The sequence below is a fragment of the Rhizoctonia solani genome, chromosome 8 (genome assembly GCF_016906535.1).
Source record: "Rhizoctonia solani chromosome 8, complete sequence".
NCBI classification, from domain to species: domain Eukaryota; kingdom Fungi; phylum Basidiomycota; class Agaricomycetes; order Cantharellales; family Ceratobasidiaceae; genus Rhizoctonia; species Rhizoctonia solani.
Genome location: NC_057377.1, coordinates 1808240 through 1833153, shown reverse-complemented (window position 1 = coordinate 1833153; position 24914 = coordinate 1808240). Strand labels below are relative to the sequence as shown.

General features: G+C 48.6%; 9 protein-coding genes across 9 annotated transcripts; 4 read left to right on the top strand and 5 right to left on the bottom strand.

Moving 5' to 3' along the window:
• Window positions 1–52: 52 nt before the first annotated feature.
• On the bottom strand, window positions 53–1198 carry RhiXN_10016 (ubiquinol-cytochrome C chaperone domain-containing protein; the record flags this gene model as incomplete). The annotated part of the gene is made up of 4 exons (XM_043329832.1): window positions 53–157; window positions 218–576; window positions 632–802; window positions 865–1198. 4 exons carry the CDS (start codon window positions 1196–1198, stop codon window positions 53–55), a joined length of 969 nt encoding a protein of 322 aa, XP_043182666.1.
• Window positions 1199–1432: 234 nt separating this feature from the next.
• On the bottom strand, window positions 1433–2529 carry RhiXN_10015 (ribosomal protein S3, C-terminal domain; the record flags this gene model as incomplete). Its single annotated transcript, XM_043329831.1, has 6 exons — window positions 1433–1507; window positions 1567–1717; window positions 1779–1878; window positions 1930–2042; window positions 2113–2321; window positions 2389–2529. 6 exons carry the CDS (start codon window positions 2527–2529, stop codon window positions 1433–1435), a joined length of 789 nt encoding a protein of 262 aa, XP_043182665.1.
• A 1000-nt stretch (window positions 2530–3529) lies between these two features.
• On the top strand, window positions 3530–6108 carry RhiXN_10014 (uncharacterized protein; the record flags this gene model as incomplete). The annotated part of the gene is made up of 12 exons (XM_043329830.1): window positions 3530–3604; window positions 3658–3853; window positions 3905–4120; window positions 4176–4224; window positions 4281–4489; window positions 4545–4633; window positions 5126–5285; window positions 5340–5561; window positions 5609–5657; window positions 5709–5917; window positions 5971–6038; window positions 6088–6108. The coding sequence occupies 12 exons, from the start codon at window positions 3530–3532 to the stop codon at window positions 6106–6108; spliced, it is 1563 nt and encodes a 520-aa protein (XP_043182664.1).
• Window positions 6109–6153: 45 nt separating this feature from the next.
• RhiXN_10013 (uncharacterized protein) lies at window positions 6154–7625 on the bottom strand (the record flags this gene model as incomplete). Its single annotated transcript, XM_043329829.1, has 7 exons — window positions 6154–6341; window positions 6395–6481; window positions 6528–6762; window positions 6813–6904; window positions 6956–7153; window positions 7205–7297; window positions 7346–7625. 7 exons carry the CDS (start codon window positions 7623–7625, stop codon window positions 6154–6156), a joined length of 1173 nt encoding a protein of 390 aa, XP_043182663.1.
• A 282-nt stretch (window positions 7626–7907) lies between these two features.
• Window positions 7908–11006, top strand: RhiXN_10012 (UvrD-helicase domain protein; the record flags this gene model as incomplete). Its single annotated transcript, XM_043329828.1, has 18 exons — window positions 7908–8022; window positions 8077–8320; window positions 8378–8446; window positions 8500–8874; window positions 8936–9030; window positions 9081–9101; window positions 9160–9189; window positions 9243–9332; window positions 9392–9565; window positions 9619–9818; window positions 9869–10033; window positions 10083–10240; window positions 10290–10359; window positions 10411–10477; window positions 10531–10588; window positions 10649–10731; window positions 10778–10857; window positions 10929–11006. 18 exons carry the CDS (start codon window positions 7908–7910, stop codon window positions 11004–11006), a joined length of 2172 nt encoding a protein of 723 aa, XP_043182662.1.
• Window positions 11007–13116: 2110 nt separating this feature from the next.
• Window positions 13117–14424, top strand: RhiXN_10011 (chitin deacetylase; the record flags this gene model as incomplete). The annotated part of the gene is made up of 11 exons (XM_043329827.1): window positions 13117–13253; window positions 13313–13381; window positions 13436–13461; window positions 13523–13661; window positions 13718–13768; window positions 13824–13885; window positions 13935–13978; window positions 14034–14115; window positions 14171–14180; window positions 14234–14354; window positions 14407–14424. 11 exons carry the CDS (start codon window positions 13117–13119, stop codon window positions 14422–14424), a joined length of 759 nt encoding a protein of 252 aa, XP_043182661.1.
• Window positions 14425–15109: 685 nt separating this feature from the next.
• Window positions 15110–15466, top strand: RhiXN_10010 (Tc5 transposase DNA-binding domain-containing protein; the record flags this gene model as incomplete). Its single annotated transcript, XM_043329826.1, has 1 exon — window positions 15110–15466. The coding sequence occupies one exon, from the start codon at window positions 15110–15112 to the stop codon at window positions 15464–15466; it is 357 nt and encodes a 118-aa protein (XP_043182660.1).
• Window positions 15467–16416: 950 nt separating this feature from the next.
• On the bottom strand, window positions 16417–17321 carry RhiXN_10009 (tetraspanin family protein; the record flags this gene model as incomplete). Its single annotated transcript, XM_043329825.1, has 4 exons — window positions 16417–16637; window positions 16688–16797; window positions 16876–17140; window positions 17201–17321. 4 exons carry the CDS (start codon window positions 17319–17321, stop codon window positions 16417–16419), a joined length of 717 nt encoding a protein of 238 aa, XP_043182659.1.
• Window positions 17322–18641: 1320 nt separating this feature from the next.
• Window positions 18642–23604, bottom strand: RhiXN_10008 (Vegetative incompatibility protein HET-E-1; the record flags this gene model as incomplete). The annotated part of the gene is made up of 8 exons (XM_043329824.1): window positions 18642–19486; window positions 19534–20560; window positions 20612–22138; window positions 22193–22240; window positions 22294–22432; window positions 22487–22617; window positions 22675–23232; window positions 23362–23604. The coding sequence occupies 8 exons, from the start codon at window positions 23602–23604 to the stop codon at window positions 18642–18644; spliced, it is 4518 nt and encodes a 1505-aa protein (XP_043182658.1).
• Window positions 23605–24914: the final 1310 nt, after the last annotated feature.

Here is a 24914-nt window from a genome sequence, read left to right as displayed (position 1 = left end):
CCCATCCAAATAATCCAGACCTTATCCTCCGCGACCTACGAATCGAGCAAAATCATCCACTCGCAGCAGCCTGCTTTCCTCCCGTCCTGATCGTCTGCCCCGTCGCCTGCCACGCCTCGTAATCCACCGCTCCCTCGGGTGCTTGAATAGACGATACCTAACACCCCAATCAGCAAATCAACAACCAAAATACCTAAGGGAAAAAAAAGAGACACACCGCCCCCCACTCTCCAATGTGACCCAACTTGATATCCTCATCCGATATCCCCTCGAGACGCTTCAACTCTCTCCTCACATGGACAACAAACTTGTACAACGACGATGGCAACTCGATATCCTGCGCACTCGCCAACAAGACCCTTCTCTCCTTTCCGTCTTGCAGAGATGAATTTGAAGATGATGAAGATGGAGGAGGAGGAGGAGCACCGCGCGAAGCAAAGAGGTTGCGCCAGATCATTCCGGCCAGAGTGGCGTCGGTGTCAATGATCCCTAGGTCGAATGCAACACCCCCGCCACGCCACTGGTCGCGCATTTCGTTGAGGTATCCCTTGACGATTCGTTCGGGGACTTTAGGACCTGATCATCCGTTCGTTAGTTTATTTGCCCAGGGAAAGAAAGGGAAGGGACACACCAAGAACGGCCCTCATCCGATGCTCGATATCCAAGAAAAAATGGTTAATGAGTTCAGCCTGGTACGTCCTTGAATCATCAGGCGGGAGCGCCCGTAGTCGCGCAGTAAGAATGAGAACGTGCAAGAGTGTGAATTGGAACCAGGTCTGATACGTCGGCGGGAGCGCGCATTCTATCCCAACAATATGAGCTCACGGGGGGGTTATTATAGAATCGAGACAAACGGGAACACACCCTTGTACAAGAAATCAGTCTCCTGTTCAAGTCGCTCGCCGCACTTGGCATACATGGGCCTCGTCTCTCGGATGGCGGTTGTCGTTTTGGAATAGTAGCCCATGAACGGTGCGATGGCTTTTACGGCGCGAATCACCCATGGGTTTTTGGAGAGTGAAGAGATGGGAGAACGGTGTCTGTCGTATTCGAGTGGTGGAGAAGGTGGGTGGACCAGTGTCGTCGGGCCCTTGTCTTTCTTTTCTGCTGCTTCGGGTGGTTGGGAGGCATAGAGCCGGACGAGGGTCCGAGTAGGAACTCTGGATAACGTTCTCGACACCCGTAGAGTCATAGACATGATATTCCCAAGCCAGGTAATAATACAAGGAAGAAATAGTCGCACCGAGGCGAGATGAGGCAGGTGGGAAGGGAAACAAATGATGATCTTCATCCAAGGATCGAAATTTCGGCTGACGTAACTGCAAATTTCACACAGACCACCCAAATGAACCTTTCATCACACATGAATCGGATTTCACCAAAAGTGCACTGGCATTCAAACAAAAGCATAGTACAAAAAGAACTAAGGAAATCAAGCAGTCGGTTGTTCCTCGGCAGGAGCATCCCCGTATGTCGCCTCCTCCGTGACACCATAGTCCTCTGCGGCCTGTCGACATACATATTTCATCAGTGCCACGGTGCTTATTGATAAGATGACGGACTCACAGGTGCAGGTGCGGAAATGGGCTCGGCGGCACCAGCGTGCTCGGACGTGGGCTCCGCAACGACCTTGTCAATAGGAGGCTCCTGGATCGTGACGGTATCCGGCAAAGGCTTCTTGGGGCCAAGGTTGCCAGTAGGGTCCCAGCCCTTCATGCTATACACCCCACCATCAGTCCCACACATTAATTGCAACCAAAAAGAACCTGAAAACTCACATCTTGACTTTGATACCCAAAACACCCTGACGGAGGAGAACGTGTCGGACAGCATAGTCCACAAAGTCACGAGCGGGCTGACCAGAGTGAATCATGAAGCCTGCCCCAAAACCAATCAGTCACACATTAGATTAATTGTGGTCAAACTCACCGTCGGTGAACTTCATCGACTTGGCACGAGCAGCGCGCAACTTGCCAGAAACGACGACTTCGCAACCCTTGGCACCAGACTCCATAACGAATCGGAGCACACCATAGCATGCACTTTTTAAATTTCCCCCAGGCGAATCAGCTCCTACTCCCCTCGCACAACCAAAACTCGAATCAAACTCACCGACGAACAGCGAGTCCACCCAATAACTTGTACCGCAACGACTCGCACTGCGCAACAGCCGAAAGACCACGGCTCTGCACCTTTTCAGCATACAGATCGAGCGAGTTTTCGGGGAACTTGAACCGCTTTTGGATAAGCGACGTGAGCTCCCTGATCCTGCGTCCCTTTTCACCCAACACGTCTTGGGTACGAGTCGCACGGATGATAATCTATTCCCAAAGTTCAGTCTCGCATTAGGAAATCCGGCGCATACAATGTTTCTGGGCTCAGACTCACTTCGGTCCGGGCGTGCGTGACACGGACTTCACATCCAGAGTATCCCTCCTCGGCCAGTTCGCGGGTGAAGAATTCACCGAGTTCGGCGCGGAAGACACCGTCGGCTACGAATTTTCTTTTCTTGGAGATTTGAGACGCCATTTTAGGGGGAGGTCTGGATTGCAAGTGTCAGTTACGAGTCCATCAAGCGGAGAGTGGGTTGATCCATTCGACGAGGGTCCAACAGTGGTGCGTTTTGTGCACGGTTCGGACGGTGTAGTGGTACCGCGAACATATGCATATATGAATAGACCGTCTTACCTTGCGCTACGCCGTCGACGGAGGGTGCGTTCGATGATCGACAGACAGTTCGGATGCAAAATTAGGATGCAAATCACAGTATTCCGGACGGTCACGTGATATTCTTCAAGTGGGGATGTATGTGCGGAATGATCGAATTTTGTCATTTGAACCGGGGAAATTGGGCTGGTGGGTTTGAGTAAGTCCCAGGCGTCGGCGAACTCGGCGTTCTTAGCTGGATACCGATACCTCAAGCCGGGAGGACATTTTCGTGGGTGTGGTATACCTCCGTATTAGTGGATACAGTTTATCCGACAGATTAGCTCACAAAGCTCAAAGAGGCAGCAGCCAACAATTTTCAACGTTAACCTCTGGTCTCGCAACCAAGACACCGTACTTGACTTCTTTGTGCCTAGGAGAGGTACGGGGCGCATTTAGTTTTGATGTTGGACCTTGGCTGAGAGTTTGCTGATAAAGATATCACCGTGCATGTATTCCATATTAACTCGCTGTTCGGCCGGAAAATGAGATGTAGCAAAAGCATCACGTGTTTTGTGCTCTTGATTAGTTACCCTTGTCGATTTGCCTGCGCCAGAAATAATGTATTCGAGCACACTCGTATTGATCTGGTGCATAAACCTAATGCCTCCATTGTCCACCAAACTCTGTCCGGCTTTTCTCTCACCACATTGTTGGCTATGACACCAGAAATCATCACTGGCGACTTCTCTCCTTCGCGTCGCTACTACCTTGCTACCGTTACTTTCACACAAGGCGGAATCCAGCCCACCTTGAACATCTTTCCCTTGATCGCTCCTTGACCGATCGGAATAAAACTCAATAGAATCGGCGCTTCCTAAATATGAAACTTGACGTCCCCATATGCGCACTTGCTTCTCCCTATCGAGGCAAAAATGATCTTCAGCTCTCTGGGTCGGTAATGATGACGTATCTCTATATAGTGTGCTTTAGAGTTATCAGAAAAAATAGGTGCCGGTAGCAACGCAAGGGTCTGGACTTCGGGAAACATGGATATATAAACTCGAGCCTGCTCGGTGCTCGACTTTACGCTCTGAGGTCTCGGTTTGTTCTTGGTCGACAGGTTTCGCAATGTATCACACTCTGTATTTTGTTACGCTCCTTGCTTGTCTTTCGGGCATCGTATCCGGTATATCGGCTCCTCGAGGTATGTAGTGACTTTATCGAGGCGAGCTTGTTAGACTTATTCCCCGGAAAGCCGAAGCCAAGTCCACAACGTGTAAACTTCAAGTACTTCAAAGCTCTACTCCTCGCGGATACATTTCATCGAAACGGAATGAGTCCGGAGAGTATGGTATACTTACCAACTCGTCTACGGAAGCCATCGAGGTCACATTCACTCCTAAAAATACATCAACACAGATGGATCTGAGTGTTACCGGAGCCAACGTGAACACACCAGCACTGGGCGCAAGTAAGTACAATGCTTCTGAAGGGTATTGCAATTGTCGCTCAAATGGCTCTTATAGTTGTTGGGTTTTTCAACGAGGGCGATGATCTGAAAGCTGGGAGCTACCAGTATGTACCGTTGGGATCATACCATCGTCTTGTGCCGAACTCAAAGCAAATTTCAGCTACGCATACATTGGTTTGACATCTCGGACGCCTTCCGGCGCCGTCCCCCAAACGGCCGTCAACTCTTTCGACCAGGTCCAGAATTACAATCGGAAAATTGAGAGTGCGATTTGGTCATTCAATTCGTCAACGAAATCAGTTACTCCCCAATGGGTGAATACCGATCGCTCAACACCCCAAAATATCCTTTTGTACGTGGACAAGCAAAGTAAGCGTTGATATTAGCTAGGCTGGTTGAAATGAAATTCATGCTCGATTCACAGATGTGTTGATAATCACTGGAGACAAAGGAAAGTTTGGGGAAACATTTAAAGAGGAGTTCGAGGCACAGGGTGCCACTCCTGTCGAGGTGGTGAGAACTTCTTTACCTTGCTGTTAATCGGCCCCATTCTAATTTTAGCCACATTTTAGACTATAGCTTGTGTATAATAATGACAAAAACTTTGGCAATGTTTGAATGCTAGTGCATCAATCTCTCGGCATGACAGAAAACACATCCTGGTTTCCCGTTTGCGATAATTTCTGGTGGCTCCCAAGGTCCTCGCAGGACGACCTAGCCTTCTTACATTTCCCACATATAGAAGGAAGTCCCAATCGTGCCTTACTGTACTGATCCAATTGTTTATATCTGTCTCCGTCTTTGAATCCAATTGAATAGGGACGTCACTTGCGCCCCTCGGCGCTCCGTAAATCGAAGTTCTGATCGAATATTTGGACGAACAGACTCTATTTGTTGGAAACCGTGGCCAACGATCCAGCCATGGCTGATGACGTTCCGGTCGTTAACCTCCTCAAGGGTCCCGAGCCCTATATGAACCTTGGTCGCCTGACTGTTGTCCCTTAGTTCGAACCCCCACTGCATTCACATTCCTTAACCCATAGTCATTCTTTCACCGAAATCTTGTTAAATATGCGCTTTTCTTTATTCTGTGCTGCAGTGGTCGCCTTTTGTCCAATTGCGGTATCAAGTCAATCAACCAACCTTTGGGACCTAATAGGATTTGGTTAGCATTTACTGTTAACTTAACTGCTGTCCTGCTCATGAAGGTTGAACCTAGGTACTAGACCTTCCCAAACTACATGCAGAATCCGAGTCTACCAAGGAACCAAGCCTCTTGGGTACCTCTCTTCTCAGAGGAATTCATATGGAGAGTATGGTACACTCCAAGATACGACTGTCGGAGCTCTGTCTGTTACATTCAGCGTCTCACGGAACAACCCGAATCAATTAAATTTGAAAGTCGGGGGAGCGAGTGCAGACATGCCGATGCTCGGAGGCAGTGCGTCCCATAATCACTTTCTGAAGCTTGGCTAATGGGTTACATAGTTGTTGGATTCACCACCACAAACGATAACCTAGTATCTGGAAGTCACCAGTAAGTGTACTTTGACTTTAACCAATGTTCAACTTATAGAACCTGCTCCAGCTATGCGTACATCGGCTTGACCTCTCAGACGGCATCTGGCTCGACCCCTGTCCAAGGTGTGAATTCTTTTGACAAGGTTCAAAACTTTGAACGAAAGGTTCAGAGTGCGATTTGGACATATGACTCTGGGAAGAAACAGCTGGCTCCTCAATGGGTCAACGCTGATAGAACAATGGCAGGAAACTATCTTTTGCATGTGGCCGACGAAAGTGAGTTCTTGGATAATTATAAAGTCACAGCGCTCATAGAATGTAATTGGTAGAGGCGCTAGTTCTCACCGCTGATAAAACCGAGTTCCAGAAAGTAATGAACGTCACATTCTCCGAAGTGGTGAGCTTTAGCGTCTACTGTGTCGACTATCTATTAACCCCGATTCCAGGCCTTGGGTTGTGTTGCATGAGGCTTGGCACATGTCGGTTCATAATTCATTCTTTATAGCATACAATCATCCCTGTAATGGCCGACAAATAGGCATCCTGTAGAGTGGTAATGAAAAGTACTTTCGTGTCTCGCCCCATGCGCCTGATCCCTCCGCTGCTGCGTGAATGTCAATATCTTCAAAAGTCGTGGTCAGAGCCATGTCCTCGAGATGAAGGGCCGAAAGTTTGGTATATACATCGTAAAATGTTGCCTCTGCGACAAACAAAACATTAGTGTACTACTCCATTCAAAAATGCATTTCTTACGTGTAGCCCCTAATCCGTTGAAGAAACTAAACCGGGAATCCTGCCCAGTTATCAAATCGCCAAGGTGTTCAAAGAATTCGTATAAATCTGACTCGAATGAGTAAATCAAACAAAGGTCCTGCTTCACACATACCACTATACCCCTCCGAGAACGTATCTGTGTAAATCACGTCGAAGCCTCCTTGGTCCCCAATCAATTCCCCAATCCTATCAGGTCTAGTGAAATCCTGCCATTTCCCCTGGAAAATCTCCACCCCCGGTTTATCGAACCAACCGGTCGAGCGCATATGTGCTAGAACATCGGGATGCGGTTCGATTATGACATGCCGAGAGGGAGGTGGTTCGATTGATTGGAACAAGGTGTCAATCTTTTGATCAGTGAGTTATGAGCGGAAATCAATGTTTGGCGTTGACGTACTATACCAAGCCCGAATCCTACATTAAGAATGGTTGGACCTTTGTCGCTGGTATTTGCCTGAGGAGGGCATAAAGCTCGAACAGTAGCCTCCACTTTTACCAAGCTCCATCAGCGTAGATCTCTATCGTCATTCGTTCACGCACTAATAGGTTTCTCCCATCCCATCATGACGCCTACTTCCTCTCCGTCAATGTCCAGGAGAACAATTTCTTGCCCATTTTCATCTTTTCGATAGGTTAGTTTCGACTTTAAAAACTCTTCTGTTGAGCCCGCTGCTGTGTAATCCTCAGCCCTCAAAGCAGTTAAAGAGGTTTTGGCCTGAATTACATGGAGCGCAAATTCTAAATGTTTGAAGATTAGATGATGAGAATGATCAAAAAACGGCCACTCACCTGATCTTAATCCTGCGTCTCGAATCAATTCGTAGCATTCTCGATCGTTGAGTGATATTGCCACATCTCCAGGAGAGTTTCCAAGTTCGTCCACTACGACGGATCATCAGATCAGATCCCGAAGCGACGTAGTAATCTCACAGGAATTCCAAGGGGCACCAGCTTCCAAAAGTAGTTCGACGCACTTGACTATATCCTCCTTTTTCCTCGATTTCCCTCTCCCATCACCGGCAACCGCAAAATGGAGAACACCCCACCCAGTAGTCTGATCCTGAAACCAAGCGGGTGCATGTCCCTTCAATAGAGCTACTACATGCGGAACATTGGCTTGTGCAGATGCAGCAAGAAGTTCTATTCCAAGAGCATTGAGTACACGTTCGTCTTTTGAAGAGAGGGGTTTGGTAGATTGCGGGAGATTCATGGTCGATTTAAATTTGGACACTCGTTATGGGAACGTGGTAAGTTGTCACGTGCCTATCGGATACCCTGAAGCTAACTTCAAATCCTAGCCACACACCCTTCGTGATTTGAGAGTTCGTCAAACAGCAAATACTTGAAGTGTACGAAATAAGTCTAGCGAGAGGCGATAATATAACAGTCTTAGACCTCACTACCTGAAGCTAAAACTCGAAATACGCGCTTGAAATTGCTTGACTGGGACAGTACTGAGAATATTGGCCTGGATCAGTGTACTTCGACAAGTATGAAGAGGCGACTAGAGATTGGACTCATGCGCAGATATTCCACTTCTATGAATATTCCTCGTCAAATGGCGATAAAAAACCATCTAGAAGGTTTGAATGGACCTCAGCGTCAAGGTAGGGCTCGATTATACCACCGTATTGCGTTGCTTTGACGCCAAAACACCATAGCGGTAATGTTTCCGCCAAACAGCCCACTTCAAATACTTGCCGGACCCGGCACTGGAAAAACAAGAGTTCTGACTTCACGCCTGGCTAATCTCGTTCTCAATCATTCGTATCTTCCGTCATCAATATGTGCCGTTACATTCACGAGAAAAGCTTCAAAAGAAATGAAAGCAAGGCTATATCAATACCTTGATTCAAATGCCACTGAAGACATTAAGCTTGGGACTTTTCATAGCGTTTGTTTAAAGTGAGCCCAGTTTGTAGATGTAATGGGGGGGGGGGGGGCTGACAGGCGAATTGTCAGCTATCTGCGCAGCTACGGGACCATGGTCCACGTAGAACCAGGTTTTTTGGTCTGGGATGAAGACGAATGGTGCGAAACTCTGGCGCTAATTTATAAACTGACCTTTGACTGCGGACTCTTAGTATCCTGGTTCTCCGGCATCTTTCAGAAAAAGCAGGCAAAGATCTTACAAAGGATTTTTTAGCTAAAGAATTATACGAAATGTTTTCAAATGTGAAAGAGAAGGTGAAAATCACCCCGGGCGCTGCAATAGATTCCATGATAAAAGAAGAGCTCAAGCGAAAGAGAGAAGACCATAACAGCTCAGCCCACGATAGCCCTCAAATTCAGCTCCAATCAAAGCTTCTCCTTGAGCTCTATTATTCCTATTCTCATACGCTGAGAGCTTCCAACGCACTTGATTTCACAGACTTGCTTAGCAAAGGGCTGGATCTACTTCAGGCTGTACCTTGGGCAAGGGAAGTCGGTCGGTTGAAGCATGTGCTTGTAGACGAATTGTATGTATATCTTCTCTATTCTCTTGATAGAGATAAACCAGACATAATGCTATTACCAAAGTCAGGATACAAGCTCACTTCAATATCTGATCGTTAAGGAGCTTTTCAAGGCCACCAGAGGGTCAATAAGTGTGGTTGGCGACCCCGACCAGTCGAGTTAGTGTATAATAGCATCTTCTTGAACCAAATTGACGAAGAATGATCAGTTTACAAGTGGCGAGGAGCAGGTATGTCAGCGTTGATATTGCTCGTCGATTATGAACATTTATGAGTTTGCTTTTTAAGATGATACTGTTTTTCGACAAATGAAGAAAGGTAGGTAGTGTTACGAAGATTCTGACATAAGGCCCACTTGACATAAAATACAGACCTCCCGAAAACGAAGGAGATATACCTTGAAGAAAACTATCGATCAACCGCCTCAATCATTAAAACTGCAATCGATATCATTTCCCAAGGTATTGTTCATTTATGCTCTAACTTTGAACATGTGATAAGTTTGGAAGTACATTGTCAGACGAGACAAGACCACCTAAAGCTCTTTTTACATCTTACACTCCCCATGGCCCCAAGCCCGTAAAAAAAAGCCTCGACATCAAACATGAAGAGGAGGCTTATATTGTCGAGGAAATTAATCGCATAGTCACGAACTCTGCTGAAACTATTGATTACGGAGATTGCGCCATTCTTTGTAAGAACTGTTTTATGCATCCACGAATTAACTCATCATCCGAATTACCTCAGTCCGGGACAACCGGTCAGCAGATCAGTTTTCTCAAGTATTGTTCAAGGCTGGCATCCCATATCGACAACTTCCTGAGCCGTCATTAATGGAGCAATTTGAAGTTATAAGTCTGATTGCATTTCTACGGCTCGCAATCAACGATGCGCATACTCCAATGGTAATACGAGCACTGAAAGGGCCGCTTGCGCTTGATGAAAAGGTAAAACACTCTGGACTGGGGCTATATTCCGTGTTTTGAATAAATTCTAGGCTATTACGGATCTTATGACTCGCTCTGCCGGGCATCGTATTACCTTGTTTGATGCCTTGCAACGCGTTCGAGGTGGTTATGACCGGGATACTAATCCATCTTGCATAAGCGCCTCAAATCTTTTGACCAGGATACTTCGTCATCTTAGAGACTTCATGCATCAGGTAAGTTAATGATTATACATTGTTTGTTCGCTGCAATGACATAATTCAGGGGGCGAGCCCAGCAGATCTGCTTCATTATATCATTGAGGCTACCAATTACCACGAATTTCTCATGCAAAACTTTACGAAGAATTACTCCCGGCGTGCTCGGAATGTACAGCGAACTATACAGTATGCTAAGCTTTTCAAAGGGAAAAAAGAACTTGGGTAAGTACGATAAAATGGGATCGTGAAATGGGTCTAACGAAACACCTAGGCCAATGCCAGTACGATTGTTCCTTGATTTCATGAGGGAATTGTCTCGAGTCGATGATTTCAATACCGGGGTAAGTAGTAATGTATGCATACACCTTGGAATAGACTCAAATCCAATCCAGAAAGTGACTCTCTTGACTTGTCATTCTGCAAAAGGACTCGAGTGGCCCGTGGTTTTCGTCCCAAGTGGTAAGTCACCACGTACCTATAGCCTATGTTTGGTTCGCTCATTTAAACTGTAGTTGTTGATGGTGTATACCCTCATCACAAGTCGCAGTCAATTAGCATCGACGAGGAACGGTACGTTGTGACTTAAAACACCCTTCGTGTCTCTGAAGTAAGCATTATCGACGTGCCCAGACGACTTCTCTATGTTGCCTGCACTCGGGCTCAATGTTTACTATACCTAACTCGCTCGGAGACAAAATTGATCAACCAAAGGGGTCAGTGTTATTTCCTTTTCTTGATTCAGCATATGAGAGTGCTCAGCCCTAACAATCTTTGCAACCACAGGCATCCCAGTGGAAGTACAACAATATGAGTCTGAGTTCACTGAACATCTATTGCCAGTGAGTGATCCCGGATGAAACAACTCACTATTTGCATTACGCTTTTGCCGACCTCTGACACTGCAACACAGGAAACGTACCAAGATGAAGCGCCCACGATGGACACAAAAGCTCTCGATCTATTCAGAAAAATCCTCGGGCGTAACTAGATGATTCGCAACAAGTACACTCGTTGCCCTCGCCTCTGCCTGTACGCTCTTCATAGTTGTAACTTTGACTCATCTTTATGTAGCGACCTCCCTTTGAGCTCTCTTGCCCTTATCAATTTGTGTTTTGAGCAAGATTTACTATTGATTTTACCGATCGCAATATGGAGGCGCAATTTCTATACACACGGAAGTGGGGACTCTGATTTATAGGTGGTCGATTGTGAAAAGGACTAAACAAATACAATTCAAATACTAACAATCTCCAATTGCGACGAGAAAAACTCAGACAGCTCCAACAGCCCAGTGCTATCAGGCAGCTGCTGTTGACCTATCGAGCTTATTATCGAGACCTTTGGGTCATAAATTGATAAGACCAGAAAGCAGCATGACTCTCGGTTGCGTATAATGTACCTTCGAGGGCGGAGACCTTCAGAGCCAATGAAATTTATTGCTGTCGTGTAAAATGAATTATAAATTCCCATTCGTAGATCGAAACCAACATTTCAGTAAATGGGTACGTTTCCGTAAGGGATTTAGAACGGTCGAGCCTTTCTAAAGTGCTCATTTAGAGGTGAGGCCCAGCCCGGATGCAGTGTGCACCGTGGAACTCGATGTGAAATGCGTCGGATACAGATCTAGACGCTGAAGAAGGGGTGTTCTAAATATCTGGACCACCTATTTAGCAGGGGGGGGTCGACCCCCCCCTGCTATTTTTTAAGGATGTATTTAGCTATGAAATGACACTTGATCGCGCTGATAAGATAACATCCCGCCGATCTCTTACCTTATCGGGACGTTGCTGACTTAAGGTGATTGCATATATTCGTCAAATAATCATTATTTCTCATCTAAGACACGGGATAGGGGCCGTTGTCAACAAATAGCGAGCGCCCCTATCGCAGCTGTCTCCAACCGACTATCACGTATGCTTAGCTGCAATGTCTAGCACAAATCGTTTGTCTATCTCCAACGTAACTCGCGGCCGGAAAGGCAAAGATTGTGCCTCCACTCCATCTAAGCCGCCCTTGACTTCCGCACCAAGCAAGGTGGATGTACTACATATATATATAACTTCAATGGCCCAAGAGGTGTTTGTATTAGGTCTCACGCATAGAATCAATATTTCAATTATGATTTTAGAAGTAAAGTCTATTTTACATGGACCGTTCCTTACGGAAAGGCGATACATGAGGTCCAAGCACTAGCACAGCCTCCGCCGTGCGGGCCAAGTCCGTCCCGTCCCGACGGACCGATTTAGGACGACGAATTTAGAAGAAATCCTTACGGAAACGTACCCAATTATACATCAAGTGACCGTATCCATATGCATGTTTATGAACCAATCTAATATTTTACCCAGCTACAAACGATCTGACTCCTCATAGAGCTTAAAAGTTAACAGAAAGAGGTTTGTCCCCGTTTCGTAACCATTAGGCGTTGACAAAGACGCCTTTTAGAACAAGAAGACCCCGTAAACTCTCATCAGCCTGCTAATTACAAATATCCCAAGGATGATGATCAGCGTGGCTGTGCAATTGTTCTTATTCTTTCTAGTCTATTTCCCCGCTAGTGCTTGGCAGTTGAGTTGGCTACCTCGAGAATAAACCCATAGGCTGGCACAATACTTGAATGATTCAAATGAAGGCGTGGATTACGGGCTGACGCACTCATGATCACCTACTCCGGTGCCATAAAACATCGAAGCAGACTGCCTTACGCTATCGCTTGTCATGGGCTTGTCTTTTCGAATTGGCCTACATACTCAACGTTGGATACGAAGCCTCTGTCTTGATTTTTGCGTGCTATAGAGATAATGTGTACTGTGATCTGTGTTACTGATATGGATTGTCGATGTGTCGCAATTGCAAGGAAAAGCCGCGTCTGACGACAATACCCACAAGTACCTCCAGTCGTTGTTATTTCAAAATCCTGTGACACCGCTCAAACCCTGGACAAATGAAACCTTGGCATCACCGACACCAAAAGAGAAGTTTGCTTCGGTCCATGGCGTTGCGGGGATATAAATACATGACCTGTTAGGCCGTCATACATCAGTTCCTTCGTTCAATCGCGTCTCACTCCTCCCCTCCTTTAGTCTTTCTTTCAAGCCATGCGTTTCTCGACTACCCAGATTGTCACCCTCGCTTCTACCTTGTTCAGCGTTGCGAACGCTTCAGCAACTCTTGGCTCGCGTTCCACAGGGAGTGTTGTGCTGAAGTGCACGGAACCCAACACAGTTGCAATCACGTACGTGTTATCCAACCTATCGATGATAAGGTTCAACTTATATGATATCATGATCTTAGTTTTGATGATGGCCCCTACTACTGGACCACTAACTTGGTTGATTTACTTGACCAAAATGGTGCTAAAGGGTGAGTTGCTCCACTCGTTCTTCCACAATTATCTGTTTATCTGTTTATTCACAGAACGTTCTTCGTGAATGGCAACAACTGTATGTTTATTCACTAACTTGAGTGGCTATCTGCTAAAGCGCCAATCATTTCGAATTTCAGACGGTTGCATCTACAGCGAGGAGAACGTCAAGCGTATTCAGTACCTGTATGAACGCGGTCACCAGATCGCCTCCCATACTTGGGCACACGAACATTTGCCACAGCTCACTGGCGACGATCTGAACCTGCAGTTCAACAAGTATGTTGATCAATCAGTGCCTTCGTTGATTGCGCTGATCCTATTCATTTAATTAGGACAAATGAGGCGATCAAGAAAATCACTGGCTGCGATGCTGCTTTCATGCGGTCAGTAACTTCCGATAAAATAAGCTACTCAGAATAATTGAAAGATATTGTTAAGCCCACCGTACGGTGAATATAACGACGAAGTCGTCGAGAAGGCTGCTGCTAATGGCCAAACTGGTATGTTTTTGCGGAAGTATCCTCAAACCAAAACTGACGATAGTTGAAGTGGTCATCTGGGACTTTGACTCCGCTGACTCTATCGGAGCTACCGTGCGTCGTATTTCTCTTACTGATCTCAATGGAGTCCCTAATAGAGAAACTGCAGCCGGAACAATCAAAGCAACATTACGACAATATTCTTGATCAGCACCCCAGTAGTATCATGACCCTGAACCACGAGACTATCGGTGAGCAATATCTATCACAGATAGAAATATTCTCCTAATCATTTCTCTTGGATAGAAACTACCCCGTATGTAAAAGAAAATTTGTTCGAATGAAACAATGCTCATTTATTATTTACAGGAACCAAGTTATCCCCTACGCTATCCAAAAGATTAAGCAGAAGGGGTACAAGATGGTCACAGTTGCCGAGTGCTTGGGACTTCCAGCATGCAACAGCCAAACGAGCCCGGCCGCCCGCGACGTAAGCACCTTTTTGTTCAGCAGAAAATTAGTTACTAACCACTACACTGCAGTGGAGCTGGACTTGCTAAAGAACACAAGAGGTCTGATTCATAGATTTACTTCCCGCCTTTGGGGCTTCCGTTTAGAGGCGATCCGCTCTTTCAGAACCAGTTACACAATCTTTCGTATTACTCTCTCTCTATAATGGGATTTGATTGGCCGTCCGTCTCGCGTGATACCTAAACATAATCATACGATAAGATGAACTAGCCGACTCAATGATAGGCACATTGGTCGCATCTCACGTTCCGACCGCGATCTGCACCGGTATGCTTTGCCCCGACGCAAATCGTACCACCGGGTCTCCACTCTCCTGTTGAGAATGAGGAGTGCCGTTGCTTATAAATACTCGACTCCACCATTCACTTAAGTGGCGATGAAGTGGAGCAACCAACAGCCACCTCGTTTGGGTCGACATAAATACTGGGGGTGATCTCGGCAAAAAGGGTATCAACTTCTTTCACTTCTTTTCCTAATGTCATCCCATCATCAGTCTTTCGCTTCAACTTCTAATTATAGATATAATCCTGTTGCGTTGACCGTAAGTCGACTCATGCCTTTCCAAAGCCAAATAGTTATATAATAGTTGTATTGTTATACTAGGCACCATACAGTTATCAACCACGCCCACGCCAACAAGTCCGCCAAAACCTCACATACCAACAAAAAATCCAAGTCCTCGATTTTTACCACCTCAACAAAAACCGGCTCTCGATGGAATCGATGATCCCTCCCCTGCGCTCGATGGGATTCACAACCATCTGCCAATCCACCATCTCCCGGTTTGTCAAGAACGAAAGCCGGATTCGCCAATGCGCTGCAGAACAGAACGAGCATGCCAAACGAGCGTCGGTGGTCGTCTTGCCCGAGGTCGAGGACGCGCTCGTAAAGTGGATCGAGCAGCAACAAGAGCAAGGGTACTCGATAAGCGGAGACGCGATCGTCGAGAGGGGTAAAGAAATATGCGACGAACTTCAGGTTCCGGGGGATCAGCGGATTGGGTTTTCGAGAGGGTGGTTGGACAGCTTTAAGAAGCGGAACGGCTTGAGTTTGCGTCGGGCTGGGAGGTGATGGGGCCTCGTCTATCGGTAATCCATTTTCGAACTTATTTATTCAATTTGAGGACTCTGGGCATATGGATTTGTTGATGATCGTATTTTTAACTTTGGCTTGGACTTTTGTTTGTATTGTGTTTTTGGTTTCCGCTTTGACCCGATTTGCATACCCCCTCCCGAGAACCCAGTATAAATGATAATTTGAATATATACCATTGGCAGACTTACCGCTACTAGCCCAAAGTCCCTGACATTGCGACTTGATTCGCTCTCCATCGTTTCACCAGGCCGGCAATCCAAGAGTCGACACCGAAACCCAGTCACATATCGAAGGCTTCGAAGTGGAGCGAGCGCCAAAACCAGGGATGATTCCTCGGTTATTGATGTCGCTTTGAAAACTAAGATAGGTAAATGGGGCTATGCCGCGAGTTGCTCGTGAGACCAGCATGAGGGACTCTTGGCGAAAGGAGAGTTGGTAAGGGCGTCATAGTGCGTCATAGATAGATGCACATGCTAATTCCGCAAGGTAGCTGCACGAAAGAATGGAAGCTTTGGGCTGTGAAATCGGGTTGCGGGTACAGTCTGAGGCGACTCACGCGCAACTAAATGAGAATTTCACAAGTCGACGCTGTGGATGAGAGCAAAGGTCCAATTGGTCCGATCTCCCCGACGCGATCAGGTTCACAAGATGATCGACGTCCCTGGAAGGACCTGTGGCAGTGCTATGTCCGAGTAACCCACGGCTATCGCAGGGGCGCTCATACGGATGGGGCTATGGGCTCATGCACGCAAATTTCAGGTATAATAAAAAATACACGGAATTGAATTCATGCATGATACAAAAAAGTATCGACGGGAATAAAAGAGCAATCAGGCCAAATACGAGTCCGTTGGAGAAATGAAGTAGGGCATCAAACGCGTGGATATAATAACATCGTAAAAGTCAAGTTGGGGTTGGTTTTGGGTTTACGCCTTGTGGCCAAACGAGTGCTGAGCTTGAGCATACGGGTAGTCGTTTGAGTGACCTTCCTTGTTAAGGAGCTCGGTTCCAGAGTGAATTGGCTCGTGCGGGTAGTATCCGGATGAGCGACCAGCATTTGCCTCAACGTGGGCAGTGCGGTTGACGGCACGGAAGGATTGTTCGTCGGTGAGTTGAGACACATAACGCGAAACAATGAAGCAGCAGTCTGGAGAATAATTTAGCGATATTTCATGGGACGATAAGAGATGAGCTCACAAAGTTCAATAAGGAGAATAACGACCAATGAGATGATGGCACCGACGCGACCCCACTTGGTGAACAACTGGCACGCATCATCAGCATTAATGTTGGCATTGGTATTAGTACTGTTAGCGGCATTGTTGATGCGGTCGACCTATTCCAGACCCAATCTGTAAATGAATCGCTTTCAATAATCAATAAACCAACTCGCCTGCTCCTTGCATTGCGTCACGAGCTCGTTATTGTTCTGGAACAGCGCGTAGATGAAGAACGCTCCAACAGCGACCTGGGCTGCAAGGTGGAACCACATGAATGTACTATAAGTCGCCACCAATCCACGTTTCCTTCCAATAGCACCGATCAATCCCAATAGCGCCGCGATAGCCAGGATCGAGTACACCACTCCAGACACGATAAACGCGATCTTCTGAGTCTTGGTAAGTGACACATGGTCTTCTTTTTCAGAGACTGGGTCCAGGGGTCAGCCAGGTGCTCGCGGCCAGAACCAGAATGGGCAAGGGCACTTACGGTAGTATGCATACCATGTCGCACCCGCGTAGATTCCACCACCAATCAACGACAATAGCGAGAGCACAAAGACTCCGAGTCGCACGGGAAGACAGCAGCAAAAGTGGCGAGTAAGAGACATGTCGGTGAGGGGAGGATGAGAGGATAGAGAGCAATGAGGGAATGGGGCCACGCCGTTAAATAGATCTGATCGCACAGCCTGTGTTAAATGAGGCAGAGTTGCAATTGGATTTGCCAAGACGGTGTGTCCGATCTTGGTGACTAAGCACACAGCCCGCAGCTCAATGCCAGTTTGGGGGGTTAGACGCCGACGGGCGCTATTGATTCGGGCTCTACACCGGCAACAGGGCGTAGCTGGGCAGTGTATCTGGGGATGGCGGAAAGCGTACTATGACATCTACTGGTTCGTGGTGAGCGATAGTCAGATATAACTGAATGGCCAACTGCATGTACATTGTGAGTATTGTGCGCGTCGCTGCGGAATAAGTGCATTTCACGCAGGAAGCTTGTATTCATACAGTATTTGTTTTTTTGGTACCCCAGTTGGGAAGCTGAACTATCGACGATGCGGCAATGACGTGAAAATGAATATATGTTTCGTAACGTGCCCAATAGCCGATATTGCTTCCAATCGTACACATTCCAGCTTGGCACTGGTTTCTGAATATGAAAGTGGCTCGCTGATCAATAATGTTATTGCGTCTTGTAGACCTGAGCATGCAAACGAAGAACATATCAGACGCGAACCAGAACACAACACCTTTGCGCGACTAAGAGCGAAAAACATGGGACAATGCTGTTATATCGTTAGCATAACATTTCCTCGATCAAACACATTCCACCTCTTTTGCCAGCATGATGGACGTATAGCTCAGATGTGCGAGAGGCGGTTCGATGAAAATCCCCGAAATTTTAATTGGGTCTGAACTGGCTGGTGGGAATATCACATAGGATATAGCATTGTTATTTGTTTCTAATTTGTACGTTAATTCTTACAATCCTGCAGCAGTGTGAGAATACTGATTTCAAAGCAATACCCCACCTTTTAGAAGTAAGAGGAAATACAACCAAGGGAAATCACTTGAGAATTAGCATATTGGATGCACAGCTGAAAGTGTATATCACGGTTGTCTGAAAGAAGCCAACAATGTGTTCCATTCGAAGCCCTCCCCTTTACAGAGCAGAAGCCTGTATGACAGGATATGCTAACGTACGCGTTTTGCTTGTGTCGATTGATTTTCGAGTTGCAGTGCCTCAGGAAGTGATACTATTGAATTGAAAACGAATTAATATCTCTACACTTCAGTGCTTGTATTGCTTATTTACTAAAAAAAAAAAAAAACCAAAATAACACGTATAGAACGTGCACATGAACTCCCTACTGCTATTCATTATTCAATATCTGATAAATAGCATGAAAAAATGATATACCGAGTAACACTCAGCCCCGTACGTAGCATTTGTCCCACTCCGGCCCGACCAATAGCATCTGCTTTGGTACTTGTAGTGTTCCTGACGTTGTGACAATAAGCGACGCGAACGGAGACAGTCCTGCATCAGCTATCTCTGACGGAAGCCAGAGCAATAGGTCATTGTTATTGTTGACCATCCACCCAGCCCTGTTGATATAGCATCGGGCGTGAAGTCCAGAGAGGGTCTGACCTGGCCCCGGATCGAGAGGGGGATCGTCTGAGGACCGAAAACAGAGTGAAGGGCTAACCATGCTCCAGATTCGTAAGCTGGAACTGTGGTACGCGGTGTCGTCAATGGAGGCAAGAAGGGAACGATCGGGCCACTCTGCAATCAGGTCAACCCAGTCGTCGTTAGCCGAGCGCAACTCGAACGCAGGCTGCCCGGTCTGTAGACATATCCCCTCAATCCTGCCATCCTTGAGGCCCACAATGACGCAGGTACTGTCGCGAGAGAACTGCCATACTCGAGGGGTAGGATTAAATGGCCCAGCAGCCACAGACTTGTCGTCCGTGCGCACAACCCGTACTAGCCGTCCATCCGTATTGGTTTCAGCAGCGTAAGAGCTATCGGGAGGTGATGCATCGGATGGAAGGTGAGGAAGCTGGGTATCGGTTGACGCTGGCTGGGATATGCCACTCGAGACACCCCACATGCGCCTCTCGTCCTCACGCGACACTGTCAACACATGAGCGCCATCAGGCGAGAAAGAGAGGGATGTGATATATAATAGACCAACTTCCGAGGAGGCAGGGGACATCATGCCTTCGCGCACATTCCAAACACGAACGGTCCGATCATCAGACCCAGAGATGACTCGCGTCCCGTCCCATCCGGTGAGTACCCAACTGACAAAATCATACTAGTATGGCCAACAAATGGACCGGCAGCAAGCGACCCATCGCTGATCCTCCACACTCGCACAGTACGATCTTCAGACCCAGATGCAACAAGCATGCCATCAGGTGACACTGCCACCGAGTAGACGCCGCCTGAATGACCCTGAAATGAAGTGGCAACAGCCAACCCATCCGACACCCTCCACACACGAACGGTCCCGTCGGATGACCCGCTGACAAGTCGAGTGCCATCGGGCGTGAACGTAACAGAGTTGACAGAGTCGGTGTGACCTTGAAGCGGGGAACCAGCAGGAGTGCCGTCGTCCGAGCGCCACAGTCGGATAGTGTTGTCTTCAGAGGCAGAGGCAATGAGTGTGCCGTCGGGCGAGTACGTCACGGAGTTGACTGAGTCGGTATGACCGTGCAACAGACCCACAAGCAGTGTGCCATCGGCCGTGTCCCATATACAAACGGTGTTGTTGTCGGAGCCAGAGACTATGCGCTTGCTGTCGGGTGAGAACGAAACCGAGTAGACAAGGTCGGTGTGACGGTGGAATGGACCGGCAACAGGACTGCCGGTGCGCACGTCCCACACTCCGATGGTGCCATCATATGACCCCGAGGCAACAAGTCTGCCATCAGGCGAGAACACAACCGAACGAACAATACGGGTGTGAGCATTCCAGGGCCCAACAAGCAGCGTGCCATCGTATGCGTTCCGTATGCTCACTGTTCCGTCTTTGCATCCGACTGCAACTTGACTGCCATCCCCTGAGTACGCCACCGACAATACTTCCGAGCGAATGTTCCAGGTGGCCAGTGCGGCTGTCTCTCTGCGGTCCATCAGACTGCCCTTCAGTTCCACCAGTCCTTGCATCCGAGGCCAGTAGTGCTTGTATATATAGCTTGATCGCGCACAGAACGGGAGTGACGAGATGTAGATGTGTGGGGTCGATTCAGAAGCCGGGCTGGTTATATGCCCCGCCACAAAGTTGATAGCATCTTCCATCGTCACCGCCAGCTTTGACCGAGACTCTTGGGGCTCAAATGACTACCAGCTCGAGCATCAGCAAACAGATAACGTGCATGCTGCTTCACTCACCGTCAGCCACTGCTTGGCATTCATCAGCTGCACCGTACCCGCTCCTGTAGATAGCTCGCTCCGCACGCTCAGCACCTCCATCCAGAACAGCAGTCGCGTCGATACAAACTCGCCCAGCGCCGCCTGCATTTCATCTACCTCCAGCACTGGCCGAAGGTGGTTCGCCCAATAGCGGCATACATATGTGAGCAGGGGTGAGATGTTCGATTCGATCAGCTCGTTCAGGTTCTTGACATCCTTGTCGCGCATAAACGATGACGGCAGATTGCATATGTTCATTCGTAGCTGTTTCTTCATCACCTCGAAGCATCGCCGCACCACCAGTAGACTGTGCTTGGGTGCGTCGCAAAAGTAGGTCCCAGATCGCTTATCGTCGAACATGAAATCCGGAAACGAGGCGTGTAGGGTTGATACCAGACCCGTGCCCGACTCGTACAGCACAGAGCTCAGTGATCGCAGCGCATACTCCACTCGAGACGTATCGCCCACTCCGCCGAGGGCCGCGATGGTTTGGATCCCAATCGGCTCTTGCGCAAGCAACACGGTGTTAAGTACCGCCCGGACGTCGTTCTTCTCTTCCTCGTTCGTTTCCTCGTCTTCCAGCGCCGACTTCAGCACCACCGTGTACAGCAAATCAATCTGCGCGTGTCCCATCACAGCCTCAGGAGCCATGGCCATGATGTCTCGGAGCCGTTTCTGCGAGTTAGCCTTCCGGCCCGTGGGCAAGATGTAGCGGAAAAGAGTGGCCGCATAGATGAACAGCACCCCGGAGCGTCGAACAAGCTCCTCGATGTCCGATACCTGAGGCGATATTGGCGCAAGCACCTCTTCCAGGTACAGCTTGATGTCCGCGCTGACCAGCGACTCCTCGATCTTGTGCAGGTGTATAGCCTCGTGAGACGCTGCGTGCGCTGCCATCGTTGCGTAGATGCCCGACTCGGGTCGACTGGTCACGAAGAACCGGACCGGTAGCTGAGCAGCGTGCTTGAACAGCATATCCAGAAGCTTTCCCACTCCGCCTTGGTCTTTGCACTCATCCAACGCATCGATCACCACCACCATCCCGTCCGGTATGTCGTCCTTCATTCTGTTCAGCGGCTCCAGTATCAGCTTTTCGAACTGCGCCGCGATGTCCTTTGACCCTATATCCGAGTTGTTGCCGAGAATATCGCACAGCGCCGACCGGAACGGGATAGAGTATTGTGCAAGCTGGTATGCCACCGTCGGTATGATTCGGGTTACGTCCTGACAGTCGGTAGAGGTCCGCGTGCAGAAGAAGCTCGCCGCCAGCAGCTTCTCGGCCTCGAGCCATTTGGCAAACGTACATGCGATTGTGGTCTTGCCAGTCCCCGCCATGCCGCTCATCCAATATACTGACTGTCCGGCTGCCTCGAGCACCCAGGCTTTGAGTTCGTCGAGTACTTTGACCCGCGTGCCTTCGGTGCATGTCCGTCGGTTGGTCGGTCCCGAGAGCTGTGAGTCGTATGTTGCCTTCTTTTCTGCGTTCAGTTCTCCAAGCCTTGATTTCTGTTCACTCGATCGGTCAATGTACACAGTGTAGCCACATCAGGTCATACACACCACCACTAGTTCGTTCGTGTTTGCCCAGGTGCTCATCCCGATGTTCGTCTGCCCATACATAAGCGCCAAGCACCATCGTCAACGACAACGTATACACCCACCTGCAGCTGCCGAAACAGCGACTGTATCCGCCTGTACCGCCTCATCAGATCCTGTTCGTCCGCGTTCGCCATCAGCGCCCGTCTCCCAGTCCCGCGCTCGAGTTTGCTGTCGATCTCATTCGCCTCTCGTTTGATAGTACTGTGCACCCCTGTCAGTTACCGTACAAGGCTCACAGCTAGCCGGTCAACATACTTGACGATCCCAGCTACGCAGTCGGCAGCTGAGCCTGGTGCGACCTCGTTGCATGTCGTGACAAGCGATTTGCTGAGCGCGTCAAGCTCGGTCGCCAGTTGTTCGTAGTCTTGCTGGTTCCGCGCGACCGCCTATCGTGGAGTACGCGTCAGCAAGGAGAACTATAGTGCATTTCTTGCCTGACACACCTCGATAGTATCGAAGCAGTCGAGAAGTACGTTGGCTGCGGAGGCGAGTGGGCCGAACATCGCAGGAGTGTCTCTCAGGGTCTTGAGAGTCAGCCGAAGCCCAGCCCATGCCCCATTCTTGACGCCTGATGTATCGGGAGGGGTACTGATTTGAGCTGATGGCTGGCCTGTCGGGAGGGGTGCGTTCTCGTCATTGGCCGAATCTACATGGGCACTTTGGGTCGGTTCTGCAGGGAGTGATGCATGCGAAGGCCCTTGTTGTGCGGTGTTGTCATCATTGGGGGTATCTGTATGGAAGTCTTGGATCGGTTCTAGAGGTAACGAGGCATGCGAAGACGAGCGCTGCTGGATGGATGGCGCGACTGGATCCTCGGGCGATGAGACGCAGAGCAGACTATCCAGCCAGCGTCGCACTTTCCCTTTCTTTCTATTCGACCTGTTGTTCGCAGTCGACATTTTTCGATTATTCGTCGTCGTTGGATGGGTTGGGAGTGAGCGCTCGTCCTCGGATCGTTTATAGTAAGAGGGAACGTGGACTGCACGTTGCCAGCTGCCATGCTTCCGGTGTGATCAGCGTGTCCAGAAGCGCATAAGCTGCGTTCTATCGCCCTGGTCTCATGTGCTCAGCATCCCTTAACACTGCACAAACCCCACGCTAACCAGACTCACTGCCGTTCACCCACGCACCCGCCGTCCAGATGCCTCGTAACCGTCGACAACAGATTCATGCTGAGTCGTTTCTGGCAGCCTTGGTGATGCAGAACGAGACCATAGTGCAGGCATACTATGATTGGCTACAGGAGACGTCAAGCGGTAAAGTGACGCAGAAAGACTGGCCGACCACGTGGTCGACAGCCTCAAACTCAAGCTATTGGTCTTCCGTCCATTTGCCACCGAGTGACCCCGACCAACTTCGCTCCCGTCTGCCATTGCCGCTCTTGTGTGCATTTTCCATCTCATATGAAAGGTAACGCCCAAGTCGAAATAATCATACATAAGAATAAAAATAAATACAAGTCATGGCTTCGCTCTCACATTCCGCGGGTTCACCGGGGCCACACGTGATCGGGAAAACCCAATCGTCAGATTGTCTACCAGAACAAACGAGTAGCCACACACCATCTCAGGAATAAACCTGATGCCTCAAGGTCCATCGGACTTTCTGGGCCCATCACATACATACCATCGGTTCTTTCATACAGCTCATACCATGCTCCACTGCCCCGCTCGCACTGCACATCTCTATGCTGGGTCGCTACATACGGCAGACAAACGATACTGAGCAATGTCAAGCAGAAACGCGAGTCGCCGGCCCAGCCGAGTCGTCCTTCCAACTCCCGCGCCACGCACATCTGACCCATGATGGACCACAGCACCAAGCACAAGGTATAGGATGGACCAAGTCGAAATGAAAAGCGGCATGTCGATCACTTACATGACTAATCCTGTCGGTAATAATCGCAAGCACCCGCGTACTCGGCAGGAGAATAACATAGAATCTCAGGTTTTCAGTGGTCCCCGGTCAATGGTCCTCGCACTATCAACCGCTGTCCGAGAATCGGAGAAACAGTGTAGGTGTGATATAAACGTAGTATGTTGAGCAAAAAGTGCCGATCGGGAGTGGTTATTTGCGATCGACGGACCCTAATCTGCAGGTCGAAAACTGTAATAGATGAAAGCAGGCGTCTTTACGTGAGCGCGCTCCCAAGTTTCCACAAGTGTATTACGTCGCTTCCACGAGTCTCAGTCAAGGCTAGGCTCAACTTGGGTACTCATTTTGAGACTGTGTGCTGGTAGGCTATCCGAGCCAGCAAGGCATAGAATCGGACATGGATGGGAGCACGGCCTTCAGCACGCCCGAACTTGGTACGAGTTGCTTGACGCCTCCAATTGACTGACTGGTTATACGATAGAACGATCGTTATGGAGGTCGAGTACGAAAGCTGTTGGGTAAGGTCTCATCCGTCGATGATCCCGGAGACTGGTCGCATAGCAGACTTTGGTCGTAAAACAGGTCAAATCATTCCCACGAGCCAGGATTCGATAAATATACACCCAAAAGGCAAGTGTGAATGACGTTGGCCAAGTACCATACTGTACCCTCGCAGTCATTCACTCTTGACTCAGTATTTCACACTCACAGCCACCTGCGGAGCTCCACTCCCGATCAGCAGCCCCGGTCCCTCGATCATACTTTGTTTGGTGCTTCGGCCACCAGCAGAACAGGATTAGTTCCGCCC